Source organism: Bidens hawaiensis, unplaced genomic scaffold (assembly GCF_021521415.1).
Source record: "Bidens hawaiensis isolate Kalapana, Puna unplaced genomic scaffold, B.hawaiensis_p1.1 tig00002477_1, whole genome shotgun sequence".
NCBI lineage: Eukaryota > Viridiplantae > Streptophyta > Magnoliopsida > Asterales > Asteraceae > Bidens > Bidens hawaiensis.
In genome coordinates, this window is record NW_027491136.1 from 621,820 (window position 1) to 641,358 (window position 19,539).

The window sequence follows — 19,539 nt, forward strand, 5'->3', positions numbered from 1 at the left end:
CATCACCTTCATGATTCATTCTTTTGTATTATTTTCATTTAGATTATCCATCTACACGCATACAAATTTTATCACGATTTTAAATTTACGTCGGTGCCTGATTCTTGCAGATCACTTTTGCATTTGTCATCCTTGTTTAAAAATCATGATCCGATGCCCAATTTGTAATTATGTAGTTAATTCAATATAAAATATAAACCCTAAAACAAAGGTTGGCAATTCCTGACTCGACAAGTAAAAGTATAGGTTTTGGGTCAGTTGACACGACCCGTTTAAAAAACATGTCAACTTGAACACGAAACGATAAAAAGTGGGTTGACATGTTAACCTGCTTAAGAATTAAAAAAAAATTAATATTTTGATTTTAGAGAAAAAGTGATAAATTTTAAAGTTATATATTTAGATTTTTAATTTATATATCCATTAACTTTTAAATGTAAAACTAGCTTATTTTAAACTACGTTTATTCGTTCCTCGTTTCCAACATTTTTAGTTTACTAGTTCTAACCGACTATTATGTGATGTTTTTATCTTGAGCTTAATATGTAAAACCAAGTTTGTTAATTGGGAATAAGAGATAAATACACAAAATCAATTAGATCTATCACATATTACGTATATGTTTTATCAGAATAAGAGTAAATAATTGTTTAATTTGTTACCAAGTCACTAGATATTACTTATATTTGTAAACGAATGTAAAATGAGTCAACCCAAAAAACAGCACAAATTTAAACAAATCAACACTATTAGAGAATAGTATATAATATATATCGTTAGACTTTTAGAATTATAGTGTGATCATAATTATGAGATTGCATTTGATTATTTTACCTTGTATTTAGTTCATTAGACTCCATATATAGTTGATTAATTAATAGCACATAACGTATTATCATTACTCTACATACCATACCTGTATGAGACTATACACATCAGCAAGCGATTAAAAAAACCTAAATCGGGACTCTTGTCACGTGAAATGGGCAATACGCCAATACACTGTCATCCTCCTCTTTATATATACACATATACCCCCACTCCACTTCTAAAACATTAGATTCAGAAGCCCTCTTTCTTTCCACCATTACACCCACCCACCACCAAACCTATACATACAAATCCCTATCTCTATAACACCACCAACAGAATTAATAACGATCGGCGGCGTGGTGGTGCATCAGCTATACGCACACAGCAGAATTGCTTCTGTATGTCAGTAGATTGTACGCACTGCAGCTACTACTACGGTGGATTTGGTGAGCTTGCTAACCCCCTGCAATGGCCTCAGCTTCGCAAAAGACGTCGCATTCTTCCCTTGATTCCCCCCGCCGTCAGATTGTTCCGGCCTCCGCCTCCGCCTCCGCCGCCGTCGTCGTCGATGATTGGACTAACGACGATCGCAAACTGCCGATCAATTCCGTCGTCAATTCCTCTGATCCTTCAACCAAAGGTAGCTATGATTGAATATTTGTGCGTATATTGTGCGTTTATTGTACGTATTTGTATAGGCTTACGGTTTTAATATCGATCATATGTTAACCTAATTTACTATACGGTGATGTGTACGATTACATATTATAAGTATACGTATAATACCTAATTTATACGTATACGTGTACATGTGTGTAGATTATTGGATAATGATTAATCTGGTGATATATGAGTTGGACTAATAAATGGATGCACAAAATTTGGAGTGTGTTTGCATGTGTAGATTACATATTAGCCTAATTTATACGTATATGTATACGTATGACTGTATGAGTGTAGATTTATTAGATAATTAGATAATGATTTATCTATCTGGTGATATGTGAGTTGGATAATGGTTGTACAAAATTTGGAGTGTACTTCTTCTATGTGTAGATTCAGACAATTATTATATGTCAGATCTTGATGTTTGTTGGTGAGTTTCGTCAACATCTGTTTCTTTTTGGTTGTCACCTTTGCTGGTGGGGCTTACCTGAATTGTCATCTCTTTATATTTAATTTTCCAAATGGATTTGTCAAATCAAAGAAAAAAACAATGTACTGATCTACTTAAAGTATTGGAGCCTTTTAATTGCTAACGTTTTTAAAGTTGTTAAAGTGATAAGACAGAATGTAAGGATGGCTATTATTTGATTATTATTTATTTGCTACAATTTTTTATACAGAGTATTTGTTGTGTTGTGACCATCAAGGCACTGTTTTTCTAGATTTTATGTTCTAGGCCTTTTGTTTGACAGATGAGGTTGTGTTTCTTTTAGTTACAATAGTCTAACTTTATTTTCCACCAAACAAGCACTTCAAACAAAGGGGCAACATCTTATGGACTTATATCTTCAAGTTATTACTCATCTTCTATGTTTGAATATGTTGCTTGACTGCACTCGTGTTCCTTATTTTGTTCACTACATCAATAGGCAATAACAGTCTTTTGAACTACCCTTGATCTATTCTACACACAAATTAGGTTTAATATGATAATGTCGTATACCAGCCATTGAAAAGTGGAGACCGGTTCAATTATGTTAAAAGATGTTTAGTTTCGCTTTACATGTGAAGTTATATGCTATAATATGTAGCTGTTTAGTCTTGCTTTACATGTGAAGTTATATGTAGCTTTTTGACTCACAAGTCACTGTATAAACCTCTTATTGGTGTAAGACTCTTTCTGGTTTTGCTTTCTATCGTTTATCCACTAATTGAGCTTTAATGTTTAGGAATCCAAGTCCTCACAAGGGCTCAAACTAGTCATCCTTTGGACCCATTATCTGCAGCTGAAATCAAAGTAGCTGTTGCAACTGTCAGGGCTGCTGGAGCAACCCCTGAGGTACTAAACAATATTACTAGTTTATAGATAAAGCATCAATCATGGTAATATATCAATCAAAGTGAAGAATGTTTAACCCCTTTTCTTTTCAGGTCAGAGATGGCATGCGATTTGTGGAAGTGGTTCTATCAGAACCGGATAAAAACATTGTGGCGCTTGCAGATGCCTACTTCTTTCCACCATTCCAACCATCATTGTTACCCAGAAGTAAAGGAGGGGCTGTCATACCTACTAAGCTTCCTCCAAGAAGAGCTCAGCTTGTTGTTTATAATAAGAAATCAAATGAGACGAGTGTATGGATTGTTGAGTTATCGCAAGTACACGCAGCAACTCGAGGTGGACATCACAGAGGAAAAGTTATATCTTCACGAGTTGTTCTAGATGTTCAACCTCCAATGGTAATCCTGATACATGTTTTGTAATGTTTACATGATATTGTAGCTTGCTATTTGTTCTCATATTGTTATCCATCGCAGGATGCTGTGGAATATGCTGAATGTGAAGCTGTGGTGAAAGATTATCCACCTTTTCGGGAGGCTATGAAGAAGAGGGGAATAGATGATATGGATCTAGTGATGGTTGATGCTTGGTTAGTTGAGAACTTAAAATCATTCGTGAATTTTTAACACAACACAAATTATGTAACTTACACTTACACATGCTACATTTTAATGAAACTTATGCAGGTGTGTTGGATACCATGGTGAGGCTGATGCACCCAGCCGTAGACTAGCAAAACCACTTATATTTTGTAGGACGGAAAGTGACAGTCCAATGGAAAATGGATACGCACGTCCAGTTGAAGGCATACGTGTTCTTGTTGATATGCAAAATATGGTAGTTCTCGAATTTGAAGACCAAAAGCTTGTTCCCCTACCACCAGCTGACCCATTAAGAAACTACACCCCGGGTCATACACGAGGTGGTGTTGACCGTAGCGATGTCAAACCATTACAGATCCTTCAGCCAGACGGACCTAGTTTCCGCGTTAATGGCCATTATGTTGAGTGGCAGAAGGTAATGCTTGAGGTGTTACATGTATTGGTACTTTCTGGATTAGGTGGGTTGGGTAACAGGTCAAAACGAGTTTGAATTTTAGTATGGGTTGAAACAGGGCGGGTCTGTTAACCCCCAAACGGTTTTTTGTTAATGTTTGAATAAGTTATGATTAATTAATGCATCAACTAAGATTAGGCTTGTAAACGAACCGTGAACAGAGCTTGTTCGTGTTCGTTCATTTAACTTTTACCTAACAAATGATTGAACACGACATGTTCGTTCGTTAACAGTTTTATGTGAACACCTCACAAACATAAGTGAACGAACTTAAACAAGCTTAAACTAACGAACAGAAGCGAGTTTAAATGAATAAACGTTCACGAACATAAATGGACGAACGTAAATGTACGAATGAGAATGTGTTCATGTTTGTTCATTTAAGTAAATGAACGAATTTTTTTGTTCATGGTGGATTGTTTATTAAATAAACGAGCATATATGAAGTTCCCGCCTAACGGTTCATTAAGTGTTCACTGAACCTTTGGTTCATTTATAGGCCTAACTAGGTTTAGTAAACTTTGTTATTAACATAACAGTCTAAATATTTGAATAAAACCTATTTATGAGATTGCATGCAATAAAAAGCTTTATTTTAACATAACAATCTAAATCATTAAATGATTTACTACAAAATGGATAAAAATTGGCACCTCTGTATCATTTAATACATCTTTAGTGAGTGGTTGCTTTATATTGTTTGATTTGCAGTGGAACTTCCGTGTCGGTTTCACTCCGAGGGAGGGTTTGGTATTACATTCGGTTGCATATGTTGATGGTAGCAGAGGTCGAAGATCAATAGCTCATAGGTTGAGCTTTGTTGAAATGGTTGTACCTTATGGTGATCCAAATGATCCACATTACAGAAAGAATGCGTTTGATGCTGGTGAAGATGGCCTTGGAAAAAATGCCCATTCCCTAAAAAAGGTTTGTACTTGAATAATACACCTCAAATTCTTATGTTACAAGTTAAAACAAAACAAATGTTTTATCTCCACAGGGATGTGATTGCTTAGGATATATCAAGTACTTTGATGCACATTTCACAAACTTCATTGGAGGTGTTGAAACAATTGAAAACTGTGTATGTATGCATGAAGAGGATCATGGAATCCTCTGGAAGCATCAAGATTGGAGAACCGGGTTAGCAGAAGTCAGAAGATCTCGACGACTGACGGTTTCTTTTATATGTACTGTTGCAAACTACGAGTATGGTTTCTATTGGCACTTTTACCAGGTGATATTTTAGTTCAAAATTCAGAAAAAAAAAGTTTGGATGTTTTATAATTCTATAATATATTAATATGCATGGTGGTTGCAGGATGGAAAGATTGAAGCTGAAGTTAAACTCACTGGAATCCTGAGCTTAGGTGCTTTGCAGCCAGGAGAAGTTAGAAAATATGGTACTACTATTGCACCAGGACTGTATGCACCTGTTCATCAACATTTTTTTGTTGCCCGTATGGACATGGCAGTTGATTGTAAGCCTGGAGAAACATGCAATCAGGTATGCATTATGTTGTTATATGCTAAAGTTATTTCCGTTAAAATTCATAAAATAAATTACAATTGTCTTGTGTGTTTTTTCTAGGTTGTTGAAGTTGATGTTAAAGTTGAAGAACCAGGAAATGATAATGTTCACAATAATGCATTCTACACACAGGAAACATTGCTTAAATCTGAATCTCAAGCAATGCGAGATTGCAATCAGTTATCTGCTCGTCATTGGATTGTAAGTCAACTAAAGTCAGTTGATATGTTGACTTTGACTTTTCTTACCTATTATTGTCTTTGGCTTCTTTTAATTTATTCAGGTGAGACATACAAGGACCGTGAACCGCACGGGTCAACTGACGGGCTACAAGCTGGTACCTGGTTCAAACTGCTTGCCTTTAGCAGGTTCAGAAGCCAAGTTTTTGAGACGTGCTGCGTTTCTGAAGCATAATCTGTGGGTTACACCTTATGCACCCGGTGAGGATTTTCCTGGTGGAGAGTTCCCTAACCAAAACCCGCGTGTCGGTGAAGGTCTGGCCTCATGGGTCCAGAAAGATCGGTCTCTTGAAGAAACCGATATCGTTCTCTGGTCAGTAAACTGTTATGTTATTACTAGTCTATTAAACATTCAATAAGCTATATGTTTTGTCATTATTTTCAATCTTTCAGGTATGTGTTCGGGATCACTCATGTTCCAAGGCTGGAAGACTGGCCAGTGATGCCAGTAGAGCGGATTGGGTTTTTGCTTCAGGTATGTTGGAAGGAAAATGAGATTATATCTCAATATATTAAAACAAATTTATCTTATTTTGTATTGTATTTTGTGTGCAGCCACATGGGTTCTTTAACTGCTCCCCGGCTGTAGACGTTCCCCCTGGTGCTTGCGAGTCAGATGCGAAAGACGGTCAAGTTAAAGACGGAATTGGACCCAAGCCAGTTTCAAGTGGGTTGATGGCCAAGCTTTGATCTGATCATAAACAGTGTTAGATAGAATGTGGTGAAACGTTGGGTTAGTTTTGAACCGTGGTCTTTTGGTGTGTGTTTTTGAACCAGTACAGTTCTTGAACGTTTGTTTTCTTCTTGTTCTTTGCTTGAATAAGTATATGGCATACATGTCCTCTATACATGTGTGCACATTAAATATATGATATAGTAGTATGTGTGTATAATAATTTGTTTCTGCCAACATACATGTGTATGTGGGTGATATAGGCTATGTGCTTTAGTTGTGTCTACTCGTACAATAATGACTAGTGGGTTAATTAAGTACAATAATGAGTATGTGTGTATAATAATGTATTCCTGCCAAACGTTGGGCTAGTAATCTAGTATTGTGTGTAATAATAATAATCATGATGATCATGAAAGAATAATCCTTTATATAGGGGAAGGGTATGGCTTCGTTCGGGCCTCACAAGAAAAATCTTATCTGGTAACCTTCTATTTAATCTGGTATTGGACGATATTTTCAAAAATCTGGTAGCCAGTAGCTGGCGGATTTAAAATATGATGGCGGCCGACGGGATTTTCCTGTTAGAATATCTGAAAAATAGGCGCTGGCGGGTTTAAAATATGATGGCGGCCGACAGGATTTTCCTGTTAGAATATCTGAAAAATAGGCGCTGGCGGGTTTAAAGTATGATGGCGGCTGAAAGGATTTTCCTGTTAGAATATCTGAAAAATAGGCGGCCCGGAAGGATTTATGATGGCATTAAAGTTGTCATAAGAACGACACATGCTGGTGTGTGTTTGACTGATAAAAGCTGGCGGCTCGGAAGGATTTTGAATTGACAAAATATGGAAGTTAAGATTTATTCAAACACTATAGGATTAGAACGGTAAAAATAAGCATTTTTAGAATCAAATATGATTCTAAAAATTAGTTTAAAAATTAGTTTATCTATGAAAAGTATAGATAATTAAAGTAATTATTTAATTTTCACAATTACCCTAATTATTTATATGTTTAATAATTAGTTTAATTTGTATCGAAACGAACCCGATTATCGTTTTCTCAATAAATTAATAAAAAACCAAAAAAATGACTCCCAAGAGTACTACCATCCGTGTACGTAGGATGTAGATATCAATGAAGTTGTAAAGTGCCATCTGTCACTCACATCCCACGTGTCCACACTCCTCTCCTCTTCACAAGTTTACATATACACCCACGTACTCATCACCACCGTCAATGGCTGAACATGAATACAACCACAACAATGGATATGGATACCAACAAAAAGACGATGCATACTATTCAACATCAAAAGTCCTAGCAGTCCTCACCCTCTTCCCCATCGGCGGCATCTGCTTCCTCCTCTCCGGCGTCATCCTCACCGCAACTCTCATCGGACTCACCATCTCCACACCACTTTTCATCATATTCAGCCCCATACTGGTCCCAGCGATATTAATCGTTGTGTTCACAATCATAGGGTTCATAGCATCGGGTGTTTTTGGAGTCACGGCGTTTTCTTCGATGGCGTACATAGTGAACTTCTTCCGGCGGATGACCCGCGGTAGACGTGGCGGTAGGTCGGTGCGTGATCAGGTGGATTATGCCAAGTGGAGAGGTGAGGATAGAGGTGGCGGGTATGTGGGCCAGAAGGTGAAGGATATGGACCAGAGGATTCGACAAGAAATGGCTAAGGCCAGAGGTGTTAAATGATGGGCCTGTAGATTCTGTATTTTATTATAAATGTTGTTTAGTGGTTTTATTTTATGCGCTAGAATAAGGATTAGGTGTTTCAATAATGTAAGAACTAAGAAACAAGTGTTTAAAGGGAAAATCAGTCAAATAAGAGTTTTTACCCAAAAAAATTGTTAAAAAAGGAGGGGGGGGGGGGGGGGGGCAGCTCTAAGTAATGTGAGCGAGTAGCCGAATGTAGTATGTCACCCCAGTTTGGCCTAGAGAGTGTATGAACTCTATGGTTGTAGTTAGGATGGTTTTGGCTGATTTGTTGTGACATTATCCTATTAGTTAATTGCTGGTTGAGTAATTGGGTACACCACCTTCTAAAATTGAGTGGTTTTGGGGTTGTTTTAAAGTGTCACTCCTCTGTTGGTTTATTGGTTTGTTGAGTGAATAGTTTGGTTGAGCGGATAAACCCTCCCCCCTCTTATAGAAAAGGAATACAAATCACAAATAGAGGGCCAACCAGGTGGTGAAAATAAAAAATAGCGGATGTGACAAGTTTAAAACGACATTAACGGAATTTGAGATAAGGGGAGGGGGGGGGGGGGACACTTAGGGTTTCTGTCTTTGAAAATTTTCCAGAAATCTTGTCTAGCAATCTTTGAAATGTACAATGATGTGAAAAGCGCCTTTACACTTGTTATGGCTTTTTTATGCCTGCTAGATTATGGCTTTCATATCCAGTCTTGTTGGATGGAAAGCTGAAGTTCAATATCAGTCTTTGTGAAATGTTTGGTCAAACTTAAACCGTCGACTAAAAAAAACCCGTTTTTCTATCATAGTAAAATGTTTGGTCAAAAAGCTTGTTTTTGTGATTTTCCCTATATAACACCAACTGGGAAAGGAAAAAAAGAAAGAGAAGGAAAAAAAAGAAGTGAATAAAATAAAGTCAAATTAGATTTTAAAAATCTAAACTGTGACTAACTTACCGATATTAATTCACATCCACCAATGACATTCCTAAATTTCAGTTTTTTTTATCAAGATCAATCTCACTTTCATAAACATCATAGATTTACACTATTTCATTCTAACATCATAGATTTACACTATTTCATTCGTATAGATGATTATGACCAAAATAATAGAGTAGCAAACTACGTTCTTTGTGATTGGATGATTATTAGCGAATGGAAAACCACATTTTTTGTGAGCAAAATCCAGGAAACCACACATTTTTCAGAGAAATCAGGTGAATGACAAGTGTGGACCTATGATGTGCAAGTAAGATTGTCTTGGACTCTTGTTAATGGAAATGAAAGGCATTAAACATTAGTGTCACTGGTTATGGTTAAATTTAGTATCCAATTTTTCAAAAATAAATACAAAGTTGTAGGTTATTGTCAAAAGGTATAACCTTCAAGCATCTTGGGTTGGGACTTGGGAGGATTCAAAAGCTCTTTGGTTTAAGTCTCACAGACGATAGAACAAAAAAAAAATCGTCACTCAAAAGAAAAAGGTTATTAGGTTATAACATGGGTTTCAACTCTTCCAACTTCCAACTACTAAAAGTCTAGTCTAACTGGCACGTGAACCATGCATGAGTCAAGACACTAGAGTTTTGGGCTTTTTTTTTTTGCTTCAAAATGTTCATGAGTGGAACTCACTTGATTGAAAGAATAATTATTTTCCCTTGAATCATCTGGGGCTTCTCTTCCCTTTTTATAGGTGTAATTTATAAGTATATCAATTATATACTAACACAAATTCCTAATCATAAACCAATTACAAATATGATATATATAGAAAACTATATCCGATCTAGTACACCCCTGCAGTCGAAGCGAGAGGAGGCCGTATACTGACACTGGAGCGGAAATCATCAAACAAAATCTTTGGATGGCCTTTAGTGAAGATGTCTGCAATTTGGTACCGGGATGGGACATGAAGAATCCGAACATTACCACGCTGAACATGTTCGCGAACAAAATGAATATCTAATTCAATATGTTTAGTGCGTTAATGTTGAACAGGGTTACCTGAGAGATAAATAGCACTAACATTGTCACAGTAGATCAACGTGGCGTGAGATAATGGTTTGCGAAGCTCTAACAGCAAGTTACGCAACCAGCAAATTTCGGCCACAACATTAGCAACACCTCTGTATTCAGCCTCGGCACTGGAACGAGATACAGTAGACTGACATTTCGAGGACCAAGAGATAAGGTTATCCCCAAGATAAACACAACAACCTGATGTTGAACGTCTCGTATCAAGGCACCCAGCCCAGTCGGCATCCGTGTAGGCATGGAGGGATATAGTGTTAAACGGCCCAAGTGTAATGCTATATGATGATGTCCCATGGAGATATCGGAGTATACGTTGTAGAGCATACCAATGTGTCATCTTTGGGGAGTGCATGTGCATACAAATCTGCTGAACCGCATAAGAGATATCGCGACGTGTAAACGTAAGATATTGTAATGCTCCTGCTAAACTGCGGAAAAGAGTTGGATCCTCAAAAACAATGCCATCCGATTTGCTTAATTTAGACTTCGTATCGACCGGAGTAGGTACGGATTTGCAAGATTCCATCCCGGCCCGTTTAATAATATCAAGTGCATACGCTTTTTGAGATAAAAACATCTCATTGCCTTGGCGAGAGACCGTGAGCCCGAGAAAATAACTTGAGGACCAAGATCCTTCATAGCGAATTCATCTTAGAGGCTTTCCATGAGTGCAACTCGTAAGGTATCAAAAGACGTGGTGAGGATGATGTCATCCACATAAATGAGCAGATAAGCAACGTTATGACCATGATGATACACAAATAAGGAGTTATCACATTTACTTTGAGTAAAACCCAGTGTTGTCACAAAATCGGTGAACCGTTGGTACCATGCCCTCGGGGCTTGCTTAAGTCCATAAAGCGACTTTTTGAGAAGACACACGTGGTTCGGGTAATTTTGATGTCGAAACCCCATGGGTTGATACATGTACACCGTTTCGTTGAGCGTGCCATGTAAGAAAGCATTAGTGACATCCAGTTGATGTATTTGCCATGATTGAGCCAAAGCAAGTGATAAAACTGTTCGTATGGTAGCCGGTTTAACAACCGGGCTGAATGTTTCACCGCAATCCACGCCAAGTTGTTGGATTCGACCATCGCATACCAACCGAGCTTTGTAGCGTTCCAATGTACCGTCTGATTTGAACTTGTGACGAAACAGCCACATGCTACGTATAACATGCATATGTGGTTGGCGTGGAACTAACGCCCACGTCTGATTTTTAATAAGGGCATTAAACTCAACCGGCATGGCATCGTGCCATTCCGGAGAAGACAGGGCAACCGTAGGGTTTTTAGGAATGGGAACGATGGTGGAGGTAGAAAGATTAAATGGTTGGCGAAGTTTAATGATGCCATCCATTGAACGAGTGTGAATAGTACGAGTAGAATGGGTCGTATTAGATGTTGGAGCAGGCTTAGGAGGGAAAGTATGGTGTTGTGCCGTTAAGCTCGGTTGTAGTGGAGGAGGAATGCTGTGGGACGGGTTTGGTTGGGTCGATGTAGCGGAAGATGTAGGCCCAGTGAAGGAGGGAATATCATTTGGCTAGCCTGTAGGCTTTGGTCTACGTGTGTAGACCTGACGAAAAGATTGTTGGGGTGGGCGAGCTTGGGTTCGAGTCGAGGGTTGAGTTTGGGCTGGTGTATTTGTGGTAGCAGGTGGTATGGGTGTGAAAGATGAGTCGTGAAGACTGTCCACGTGAGGCCAATGGAGGGGGTGAAGATTGTTTGTTAGGAAGTCATAGGAGGTAGGAGATGGTTTGTGTAGATTTGCAAACAGGAAGATGGTTTCATCAAACTTTACGTGGAGACAAATAATGATCTTATGAGTAGATAGATCAAGACATTTATATCCTCGATGTTGATTTGGATAGCTGAGGAAGACACAAGGTTTGGAACGAGGTTGCAATTTGTGAATGGTGGTGTGAGGGAGAAGCGGGTAGCACAAGCAACCGAACACACGAAGGTGGTTATAGGATGGTATACGATTGTAGAGTAGTTGAGTAGGTGTTATGAAGTGGTGGGTTTTGTTGGGTAAGATGTTCAGGATATATGTGGCAACCGTGCCAATAACTATTTGGAAGGTGAGATTGGGCTAAAAGGGTACGAATGATGTTGTTAATGGAACGGATGGTGCGTTCTACTTTGTCATTTTGGGAAGACGTGTATGGGCAGGAAAAACGGAATTACATGCCATTATTGGTGCAAAATTGTTGGAGGAGGAGTTGGCGTATTCTTTTCCGTTGTCACATTGAAATTGTTTTATTTTACGTTCAAATTGTGTGTGTATTAAATTGGAAAATTGTAAAAACATTGAGTATACTTGGGACTTATGGCTAATGGGGTAGGTCCATAAAAAATTAGTATAATCATCAAAAAATAAAATATAGTATCAATGTCCCCCGCTACTTATGATGGGTGATGTCCATAAGTCACTATGGATGATGTCAAATGGTAAAAAAGTAGGCGTAAACGAATCAACAAATGGAAGTTTAACAAATTTTCCAAACACACACGATTGACAAAGTTTATCATTATTTAATGAACTATAATTAATAAAACAAGACTTCTTTAGAGAATGCAATAAATTGGGTCTCGGGTGACCAAGTCTTTTGTGACACGTGTCTTGAGTAATGGCTACAAAAGTTGAAGGAGACCGAATCTTGGATAGAAGTTGAGGAGTGAGTGGATAGAGATCCCCGGAGCTATTGCTACGGAGGATACGAGCCTTGGTCTTGAGATCTTTCACAAGAAAACCATACGGGTCAAATTTAATAGAAATTTGATTATCGGTTGTTAAACGACGAACCGATAATAGATTTTTGATAATATCGGTGTAACACCCACAAAATTTTGATCAAAATTTGACAAGTTTATAAAGATAAAGGACTAAAAATATCTATGGGATAAATAATAGGAAGAAATGAGAGAAAGAAAAGAAAGAATTATATGTTAAAGGAATAAGTAAGGAAACTCCATCCCACATGGAAAGTGTGAAGGAATTTAAAGCACTTTATAAGGAATGAGTTTTCCATGGTAGTATTCTTGTATGCCTAACCACTCTCATTAGTCCTAGCGGAAGGTGCGAAGCAACCGAGCGCACGCGCACGGACTCGGACTCGGGCGATGGGCGTAATGTGGCGTTTTGATGGCGCACTTCGCACTTCGCTCGCATCGCCGCGAGCTGCATAAGGGCCGCTTTAGTATTTTTGAACTATGATCAAGATGTGACAAGCTACCAAAAACCAAGGACTGAAAATGGAAATTATGCACCTTCGCGATACGCGAAGATGCATGAAGTAATCTCACCCGGTGCACGTGGCAGGCCTAGTGGTTGACTCAGCAAGGCTATTAAGCAACTTCGCGATACGCGAAGAATCCTTTGCGATACGCAAAGGAATATAATATTAATTGCGGCTACATTTGTCCTTCGCGATACGCGAAGATGCACGAATTTTTGCCTATAAATAGCCGGCCATGGGATAAAGTTCCTATCACATCACCTCACATCTCATATCACACTTTACCTCGGTTTTCGTGCCAAAGTCCCGTCATTCCGGATACGCTCGTTGTCTAGAAGTGCGTGCAAGTAGGAGCGCTACCTACGTGAAGTTTAAGCATTTCATAGATAAGCCATACAAGGTAGGGGTTCTGCCTAATTATTTTATTATATGGCTTAGACCCTAGTTGGGGGTATAGTCTATACCTTAATTAAATAATAAGTGAAATATAGCTTTCATAAGATAAGAGTATGAATAAAATATAATTCTTTATTATAAAGATTTATCTTACGGATGAAGAAATGAATATACGTTTCTTCATGATAAAGAAACGTAGTATATAAAAGTTTTATAAAATGAAATGAATATCAAGTTAAAGGTTATGCAAATAGACTTAAGGTCTAAAGCTAGATCATAGATCTAGTAATCTATAGAACGTTGTTCTCGTACTATAGGTCCGAGATAAAGATCAGACATCTGTTGGTGAGAAATTTTGATATCAACAAAAGGTGAATACGTCCAAACCTTTTTATAGATTTATGACGTGAATACGTCCAAACCTTTTTATAGTTTTATGACGTGAATACGTCTATGTACTGTATATTTTGAAAATATATTTACTCTTTAAAACTATGGACTGTTATCCATATGTAAAAGAGTTATGGAAATATTTGCATGAGGGTTGGTTCAAATCCTCTAAAACGTTTTGATACAAGGTAGTACTAAACACTCAGGCTAAAATACATATGTGTCTAGATCCTTACATATATGTACTGTAGTGGGCACACTACAGACATACTGACCATGAGGCAAGTGACTGTCTCTAGGGAGAGTGAAGTCCGATTATGTGGTTTGTGCGTATGTTAGTTCCGATGAGATGGGATTGAGACCCACTGAGTCGTTGAACACTATTGGTGTTGTGTCATTACGAATGGTGAAAATGTTTTATTAAGTCAGCGTATTCACCAGCATATAGCTGACGTATTTTCAAACTGTTTTCAGGTAACCAAGAGTAAGGTATATAGAAAAATATGCCAGTAAAGATAGAAGATCACTAGGCATAGAATGCAGCTGGTGGCTCAGCTAATTTTGTATTGAGGCATATATATATTAAACTTGTTTTTTTTAAAACAAGTAATTTTGTAAAACAAACAAGGGTATTTAATTCCCTATGTTATGAAAGTAAATATTTTAAAATAACATTTTTCGCTGCAAACTTTGATAAATTGACAAAAGTGGTACCAACTGTGAGTCACACGCCTAGGCCCGAAGGCGGGGTGTGACAGTCGGGTGCATAAAGAACATTGTTAAGTTTAAAGGGTGGCTAGGGTGGTAGTAGGGTTTGGTTGCCTTGTCCATTAACCAGAATGGTGTGACCATTACCGACAATTATGTTTCGTTAAATACCAGAATTAAAAAACAATGAAAAGTTACCTGGATTATTAGTCATATGATTTGTTGCACCTGTATCCATGTACCAAGGACGCTCTCAGGGATACAGTGACATCGTGTGTAATGCTTGATCGATGTCGGTCGGGGTGTAGCCAGCGGTGTATGATTGAGCGGGCCGAGAACCAAGAATACCCGGGCTAGGATTTGGAGGCCGATTGCTGGTGGGATAGGGGCATGGCGGGTTATGGTTTGCAGACTATTGTAGGAGTTGTTGCCATTGTTGAGGGGAGAAACCAGTAAAATTTTGCCAAGGTTGAGGGTACAACGAAGTTGACTGAGAGGAGGAGAACATGCCTCGTCCACGGTCAGAGTTGTTGCGTCCACGGCCCCGTCCCCGAAACGATCGACCCCGGCCACGACTACGATCAAATGATGTGTAATCCGGGCGGTTGTCCTGACGATTTTCCAGTGTTAATAGAGTCGGTCTTAGAGGCAGAAGCTTGGACAGAACCGGCCACTTGAGCAGCATGAGATGCTAAGTTATTTTTTCTAGTTTCTTCTTGACATAGCCGAGACCAGGCTGCATTAAAATCTGGCAAGGGGATCGTCTGTTGAAGAATTGTAGCAACCGTCTCGTATTGTTCGTTAAGACCGGTTAGTAACTGAAGAACTAACTGCTGATTCGAGAGAGGAGCGTCAACATTGGCTAACTGATCTGCCAAAATCTTTACCTCTCGGCAGTAGGCTTCCATATTGGCAAAATTTTCCAACCGAGCTTTTGTTGAAGATGAATTGCACGGGTGGGTTTGTTATCTTGGAACAAATTTTCAAGTGAATTCCAGGCATCATAAGCGGTAGTGTTGGGTTTAATGATGGTTTGAAGGAGGTCCGTTGAGATGGTTCCATATATCCATTGTAAAACAATGGCATCGAGTCGTTTCCAGGTCTCTTCGGTAGTCGGACCTTTGTCGCCGGAGGAGGAAGATGTGGTCGGTGCGGGTTTGGGAAGAAGGTGATTAAAACCTGAAAGGCAGTACAGTGAATGCGGAAGAGTTCCGACCAGGTGACGTAGATCAAGGGTAATTGGGATAAAGTTTTTGATGTTAGAGACGGTGATAGCGGGGTGTATCTTTGTGTCCATCGAATATATGATGGTGGGAAGAGGAATCGAAGGTGACAGAAAGAAGAAGAAGAGATAGTTGCAGGTTTGGGATCGAAGAAGAAGCCGACTAGAAGGGAGGTACGGCTGTTTTAGGTTTGACTTGATACCATGAAAGAATAATTATTTTCCCTTGAATCATCTGATGGATTCTCTTCCCTTTTTATAGGTGTAATTTACAAATATGATATATATAGAAAACTATATCCAATCTATTATTGACAGACACGGGCTCGGATAGAGGCGCATAAAACCAAATTTTGGGTCCGACTTGATCAGTTTTAAAACCGATTCAGATCGAGTAAAACGACTGCTTGTAAATGTAATGGTTACTGCATTTTCCATCAAATTAAAAAATATATTTATAAATATTTGATTGTTTGTTTATGTCTATTAACTTACAAAATTAAAATGGCGTTATATCCTGTTACATTATTATATGTTTTTAGAATAAAAATATATAGTTGTTTCTTGACAAGTTAACCGATCTTAGCCATCTAACCAGACCTGCTTCATTGCCTAGAATCTACCTTACAGATACAACTCAAGTCACACGACATGAGAATGACATGGCATGATCATGAAATCATGGAACGAAGCTTAGTCATATGTGAACTATATAAGCTACCTAGTTCATTGATGGATGTTTTCTTAAGAACAAGTCGAACGACCCTTGCGAATAGTCATGTAAAACATCACCAACATAAAAACAAACATCTTTTTACATATCTAACCGTAACCGCGCCCAATCTTCTTTCAAGAGACGATGGCAGGCAGCCTCCGAGTTAAAATCTTGAACTCCTTCTCTCGACTTAACATGCTCATCCTTACATACTTCATACTAGCCCCAAAATGCTTCCCGCCTCTTGTTAAAATCTTGTTCCTCCTCAGAAACCCTTCACAATCATCCACTTCTCCCTCACATTTTAACCAAGCAAAGGCTGCATCAAAACAAAATCAATTATTTCTAGTAATATTGTTACCGTTAACTGAGTTTATTATCTGTTATATATATTATTATACGATATTATCATATATATTTAAGTTTGTTTTTAGTTATTATATTACTGTAGTTTGAATAGCAGGACAGTCACTGAAACATACTTATTAGTTATTATCATTAGTTGGTCTCTTTATATAAAGAGATCTAGTATTCTAGTTTTCAACTTTTCAATACACAGATATTATTACCAGGAAGCTGTCCGAAAGTTCGGCCGCTGAATGAGCATCTTTCCGATGGAAAATCAGGCAGACTGAAAAGCTCGGTTTTGTTCACGGCTTCTCTAAGTTCCTTCCATCTTTGTGCCATGAGTTTGTAGCTATAATCAAAGAAAGTTTCAGCATGTGTTTGGTTGGCATGGTCACAACTATCGGATATGGTTTGCAGAATCTTTGCTGCTCGGATTTGTGAATCTTTCGACACACCAATGGTGTTGATTTCTATAAAGGTGGTCATTTTCCTAGCAATTTCTCTATCTTTCACAAGAGCCCAACTGCAGCATTTCAAGTAAAGTTAATACAAACGTTTTAACGGTTAATTAATGTTTGACTGCGAAAGGTATTAGTAATAAGACTTGCCCGATTCGGGAACCAGCATGGCCAGTACTTTTGGAGACAGTGAAGAGCATTATATCATAATCTGCAGGTGATAATATTGGTGTATATTGTGGCCAATAATACGCAAGATCATGAATCAAGATTCCTTTGTCTCCTTTGACTACATCTTGTCTTGTGGATCCATCAGGGTTGTTTGGAGAAGTTACTAGCTCAATGTAAGGTTCTTGTTTGTTAAACTTATATGCATCACCTGCCCATTTGTGTAGCCCTGATTTCAAGTAGTCGGTCATCAACGGGTAAGACTGCAAACAATTTTAACAATTCTATTAAAATGACACAGAGGGAAAGCATAAATAGTAACAAAGAGGATACTCTTGAGAAAAACCAGTATAATACGGAATGATTAAACCACATTAGGCTCCATGCATATGACATAATTTGGACCTGCAATGGGACAAACCGCCTGTGACAGTTTTTTACTTTTTTATAATATCTATTTTGTGACCACACATGTGCATCACTCTATAATAGTACTAATAAACATGATCTGGACCATTTAGATATGTTCATCCATTACTTATGGGCTCGCAACTCCAAGCATAGCCCGAGTTGTGCCCTTCTTGAGTTGGGCCATTTTTTAGCCCATTAATCTCAGTCGAGGTAGCCCAAGTATGAATCCATCGATATCACATAGTCATCACTATAATGATTTCTTCTAATATCTATTTTGTGAGCTCACATGTGCATCAAACTATAATAGTACTAATACAGGCAAGCAAATTATCTTTTAGATAATTTGTACTCCAAGTATCATGTCATTTAAGTTGACATAGTAGCCCGTTGACTTCCTAAAATCATGTTGTGTTCCAACTTCCAAGCTAAGTTACCTCAGTTTCACCAAATCCGTAGGTGCAACGGATAGAATCACTAAATGCCTTCGTAAGTAAGTGACCTAAACACATGTCTAATGTCTTACCAGCACATGCAAACACAACATTAATGGATTTATCACAGGGAACATAGTCATTTATCTCTCATCAATACCGAAAGATTTTTTGTTTTTGATATTGATTTTGCTTTTTCTTTCACAAGAAAGAGTCAATAAATAGTTACAGAAAAGCCTGAAACCATGTGTGACTTCATAAACTAGTAATAACAAATAAACAATTTGTAGATTAAGGATTAAGGGTTTAATTACCGAGTAAAATGGAGCAGCCGAAACCACATTCATGGGACCCGCAGCGTTAGGAGGTGAAAGTGCATAAATTGCAGCCTGATAAAGTTGTGAGGAACCCGTTCCCACGACAATGTGTCGACCCTCTGTGACCGCATTGCCAACCACCTTGTGCAGCCGTGTGATTGAGCTCTTAAGCCCGGGCTCCAGAAACCAACATACGTTATTTATATCTGAAAAGTAGCTTATATGTTGCCAACCGGAAGTCACAACGGTTGTTTCTTCACCCTTATGTTTCCAAAAGTTCTCATACATAGTCGGGTCGCCGCTAGAAAGTGTCACATATTAACAAAATAAGTAAAATAATAAATAATAATAGTACATTAATTAATGGTCTGGTCAAGATATGATGAAAGAATCATTACAAGGTTTGGAGATGCAAGGGAAATGTGGTAACATGTGTAAAGATCCTAATGTGCACTTTAAAATTAATAAATTAAAAAAAAAAAAAAGAACATAACATATCCAAGCAACAAGGATTAAAGAATTGTATTGAAATAGGTATGTCAAGGCAGATCTTGTCCTACATCTATCTCCATTTGTGATATCTCAGAAAATGCTGCTGAATCTCTGTTGACTGATTAAGAGTTGTCAATGATTAATCTCTTGATTAAGATGGTAAAATA

General features: G+C 38.1%; 3 protein-coding genes across 3 annotated transcripts; 2 read left to right on the plus strand and 1 right to left on the minus strand.

The window, feature by feature from the left end:
- Window positions 1–1,204: 1,204 nt before the first annotated feature.
- On the plus strand, window positions 1,205–6,533 carry LOC143619573 (diamine oxidase [copper-containing] 1, peroxisomal-like). The gene is made up of 12 exons (XM_077091464.1): window positions 1,205–1,453; window positions 2,709–2,818; window positions 2,911–3,216; window positions 3,295–3,407; window positions 3,505–3,835; window positions 4,586–4,801; window positions 4,875–5,111; window positions 5,196–5,381; window positions 5,466–5,606; window positions 5,689–5,957; window positions 6,038–6,119; window positions 6,200–6,533. The coding sequence occupies exons 1-12, from the start codon at window positions 1,282–1,284 to the stop codon at window positions 6,332–6,334; spliced, it is 2,298 nt and encodes a 765-aa protein (XP_076947579.1). The 5' UTR covers window positions 1,205–1,281; the 3' UTR covers window positions 6,335–6,533.
- A 1,026-nt stretch (window positions 6,534–7,559) lies between these two features.
- LOC143619504 (oleosin H2-like) lies at window positions 7,560–8,036 on the plus strand. The gene has a single exon (XM_077091417.1). It carries the CDS (start codon window positions 7,560–7,562, stop codon window positions 8,034–8,036), a length of 477 nt encoding a protein of 158 aa, XP_076947532.1.
- An 8,587-nt stretch (window positions 8,037–16,623) lies between these two features.
- LOC143619574 (tryptophan aminotransferase-related protein 2-like) lies at window positions 16,624–19,307 on the minus strand. Its single transcript, XM_077091465.1, has 4 exons — window positions 18,878–19,307; window positions 17,701–17,981; window positions 17,314–17,615; window positions 16,624–17,063 (listed from the first exon to the last, which is right to left on the minus strand). The coding sequence occupies exons 1-4, from the start codon at window positions 19,166–19,168 to the stop codon at window positions 16,879–16,881; spliced, it is 1,059 nt and encodes a 352-aa protein (XP_076947580.1). The 5' UTR covers window positions 19,169–19,307; the 3' UTR covers window positions 16,624–16,878.
- Between the last annotated feature and the right edge of the window lie 232 nt (window positions 19,308–19,539).

Excerpts from the sequence above, each read along its gene's own strand:
- LOC143619573 (XM_077091464.1), top strand. The coding sequence starts at position 1,282 with ATGGCCTCAGCTTCGCAAAAGACGTCGCATTCTTCCCTTGATTCCCCC. Across the intron at positions 3,217-3,294 it reads TAGATGTTCAACCTCCAATG|GATGCTGTGGAATATGCTGA; the intron begins GTAATCCTGATA and ends TATCCATCGCAG. Across the intron at positions 4,802-4,874 it reads ATGCCCATTCCCTAAAAAAG|GGATGTGATTGCTTAGGATA; the intron begins GTTTGTACTTGA and ends TTATCTCCACAG.
- LOC143619504 (XM_077091417.1), top strand. The coding sequence starts at position 7,560 with ATGGCTGAACATGAATACAACCACAACAATGGATATGGATACCAACAA.
- LOC143619574 (XM_077091465.1), bottom strand. The coding sequence starts at position 19,168 with ATGTATGAGAACTTTTGGAAACATAAGGGTGAAGAAACAACCGTTGTG. Across the intron at positions 17,982-18,877 it reads CGGCTGCTCCATTTTACTCG|TCTTACCCGTTGATGACCGA; the intron begins GTAATTAAACCC and ends AATTGTTTGCAG. Across the intron at positions 17,616-17,700 it reads CATGCTGGTTCCCGAATCGG|TTGGGCTCTTGTGAAAGATA; the intron begins GCAAGTCTTATT and ends GAAATGCTGCAG.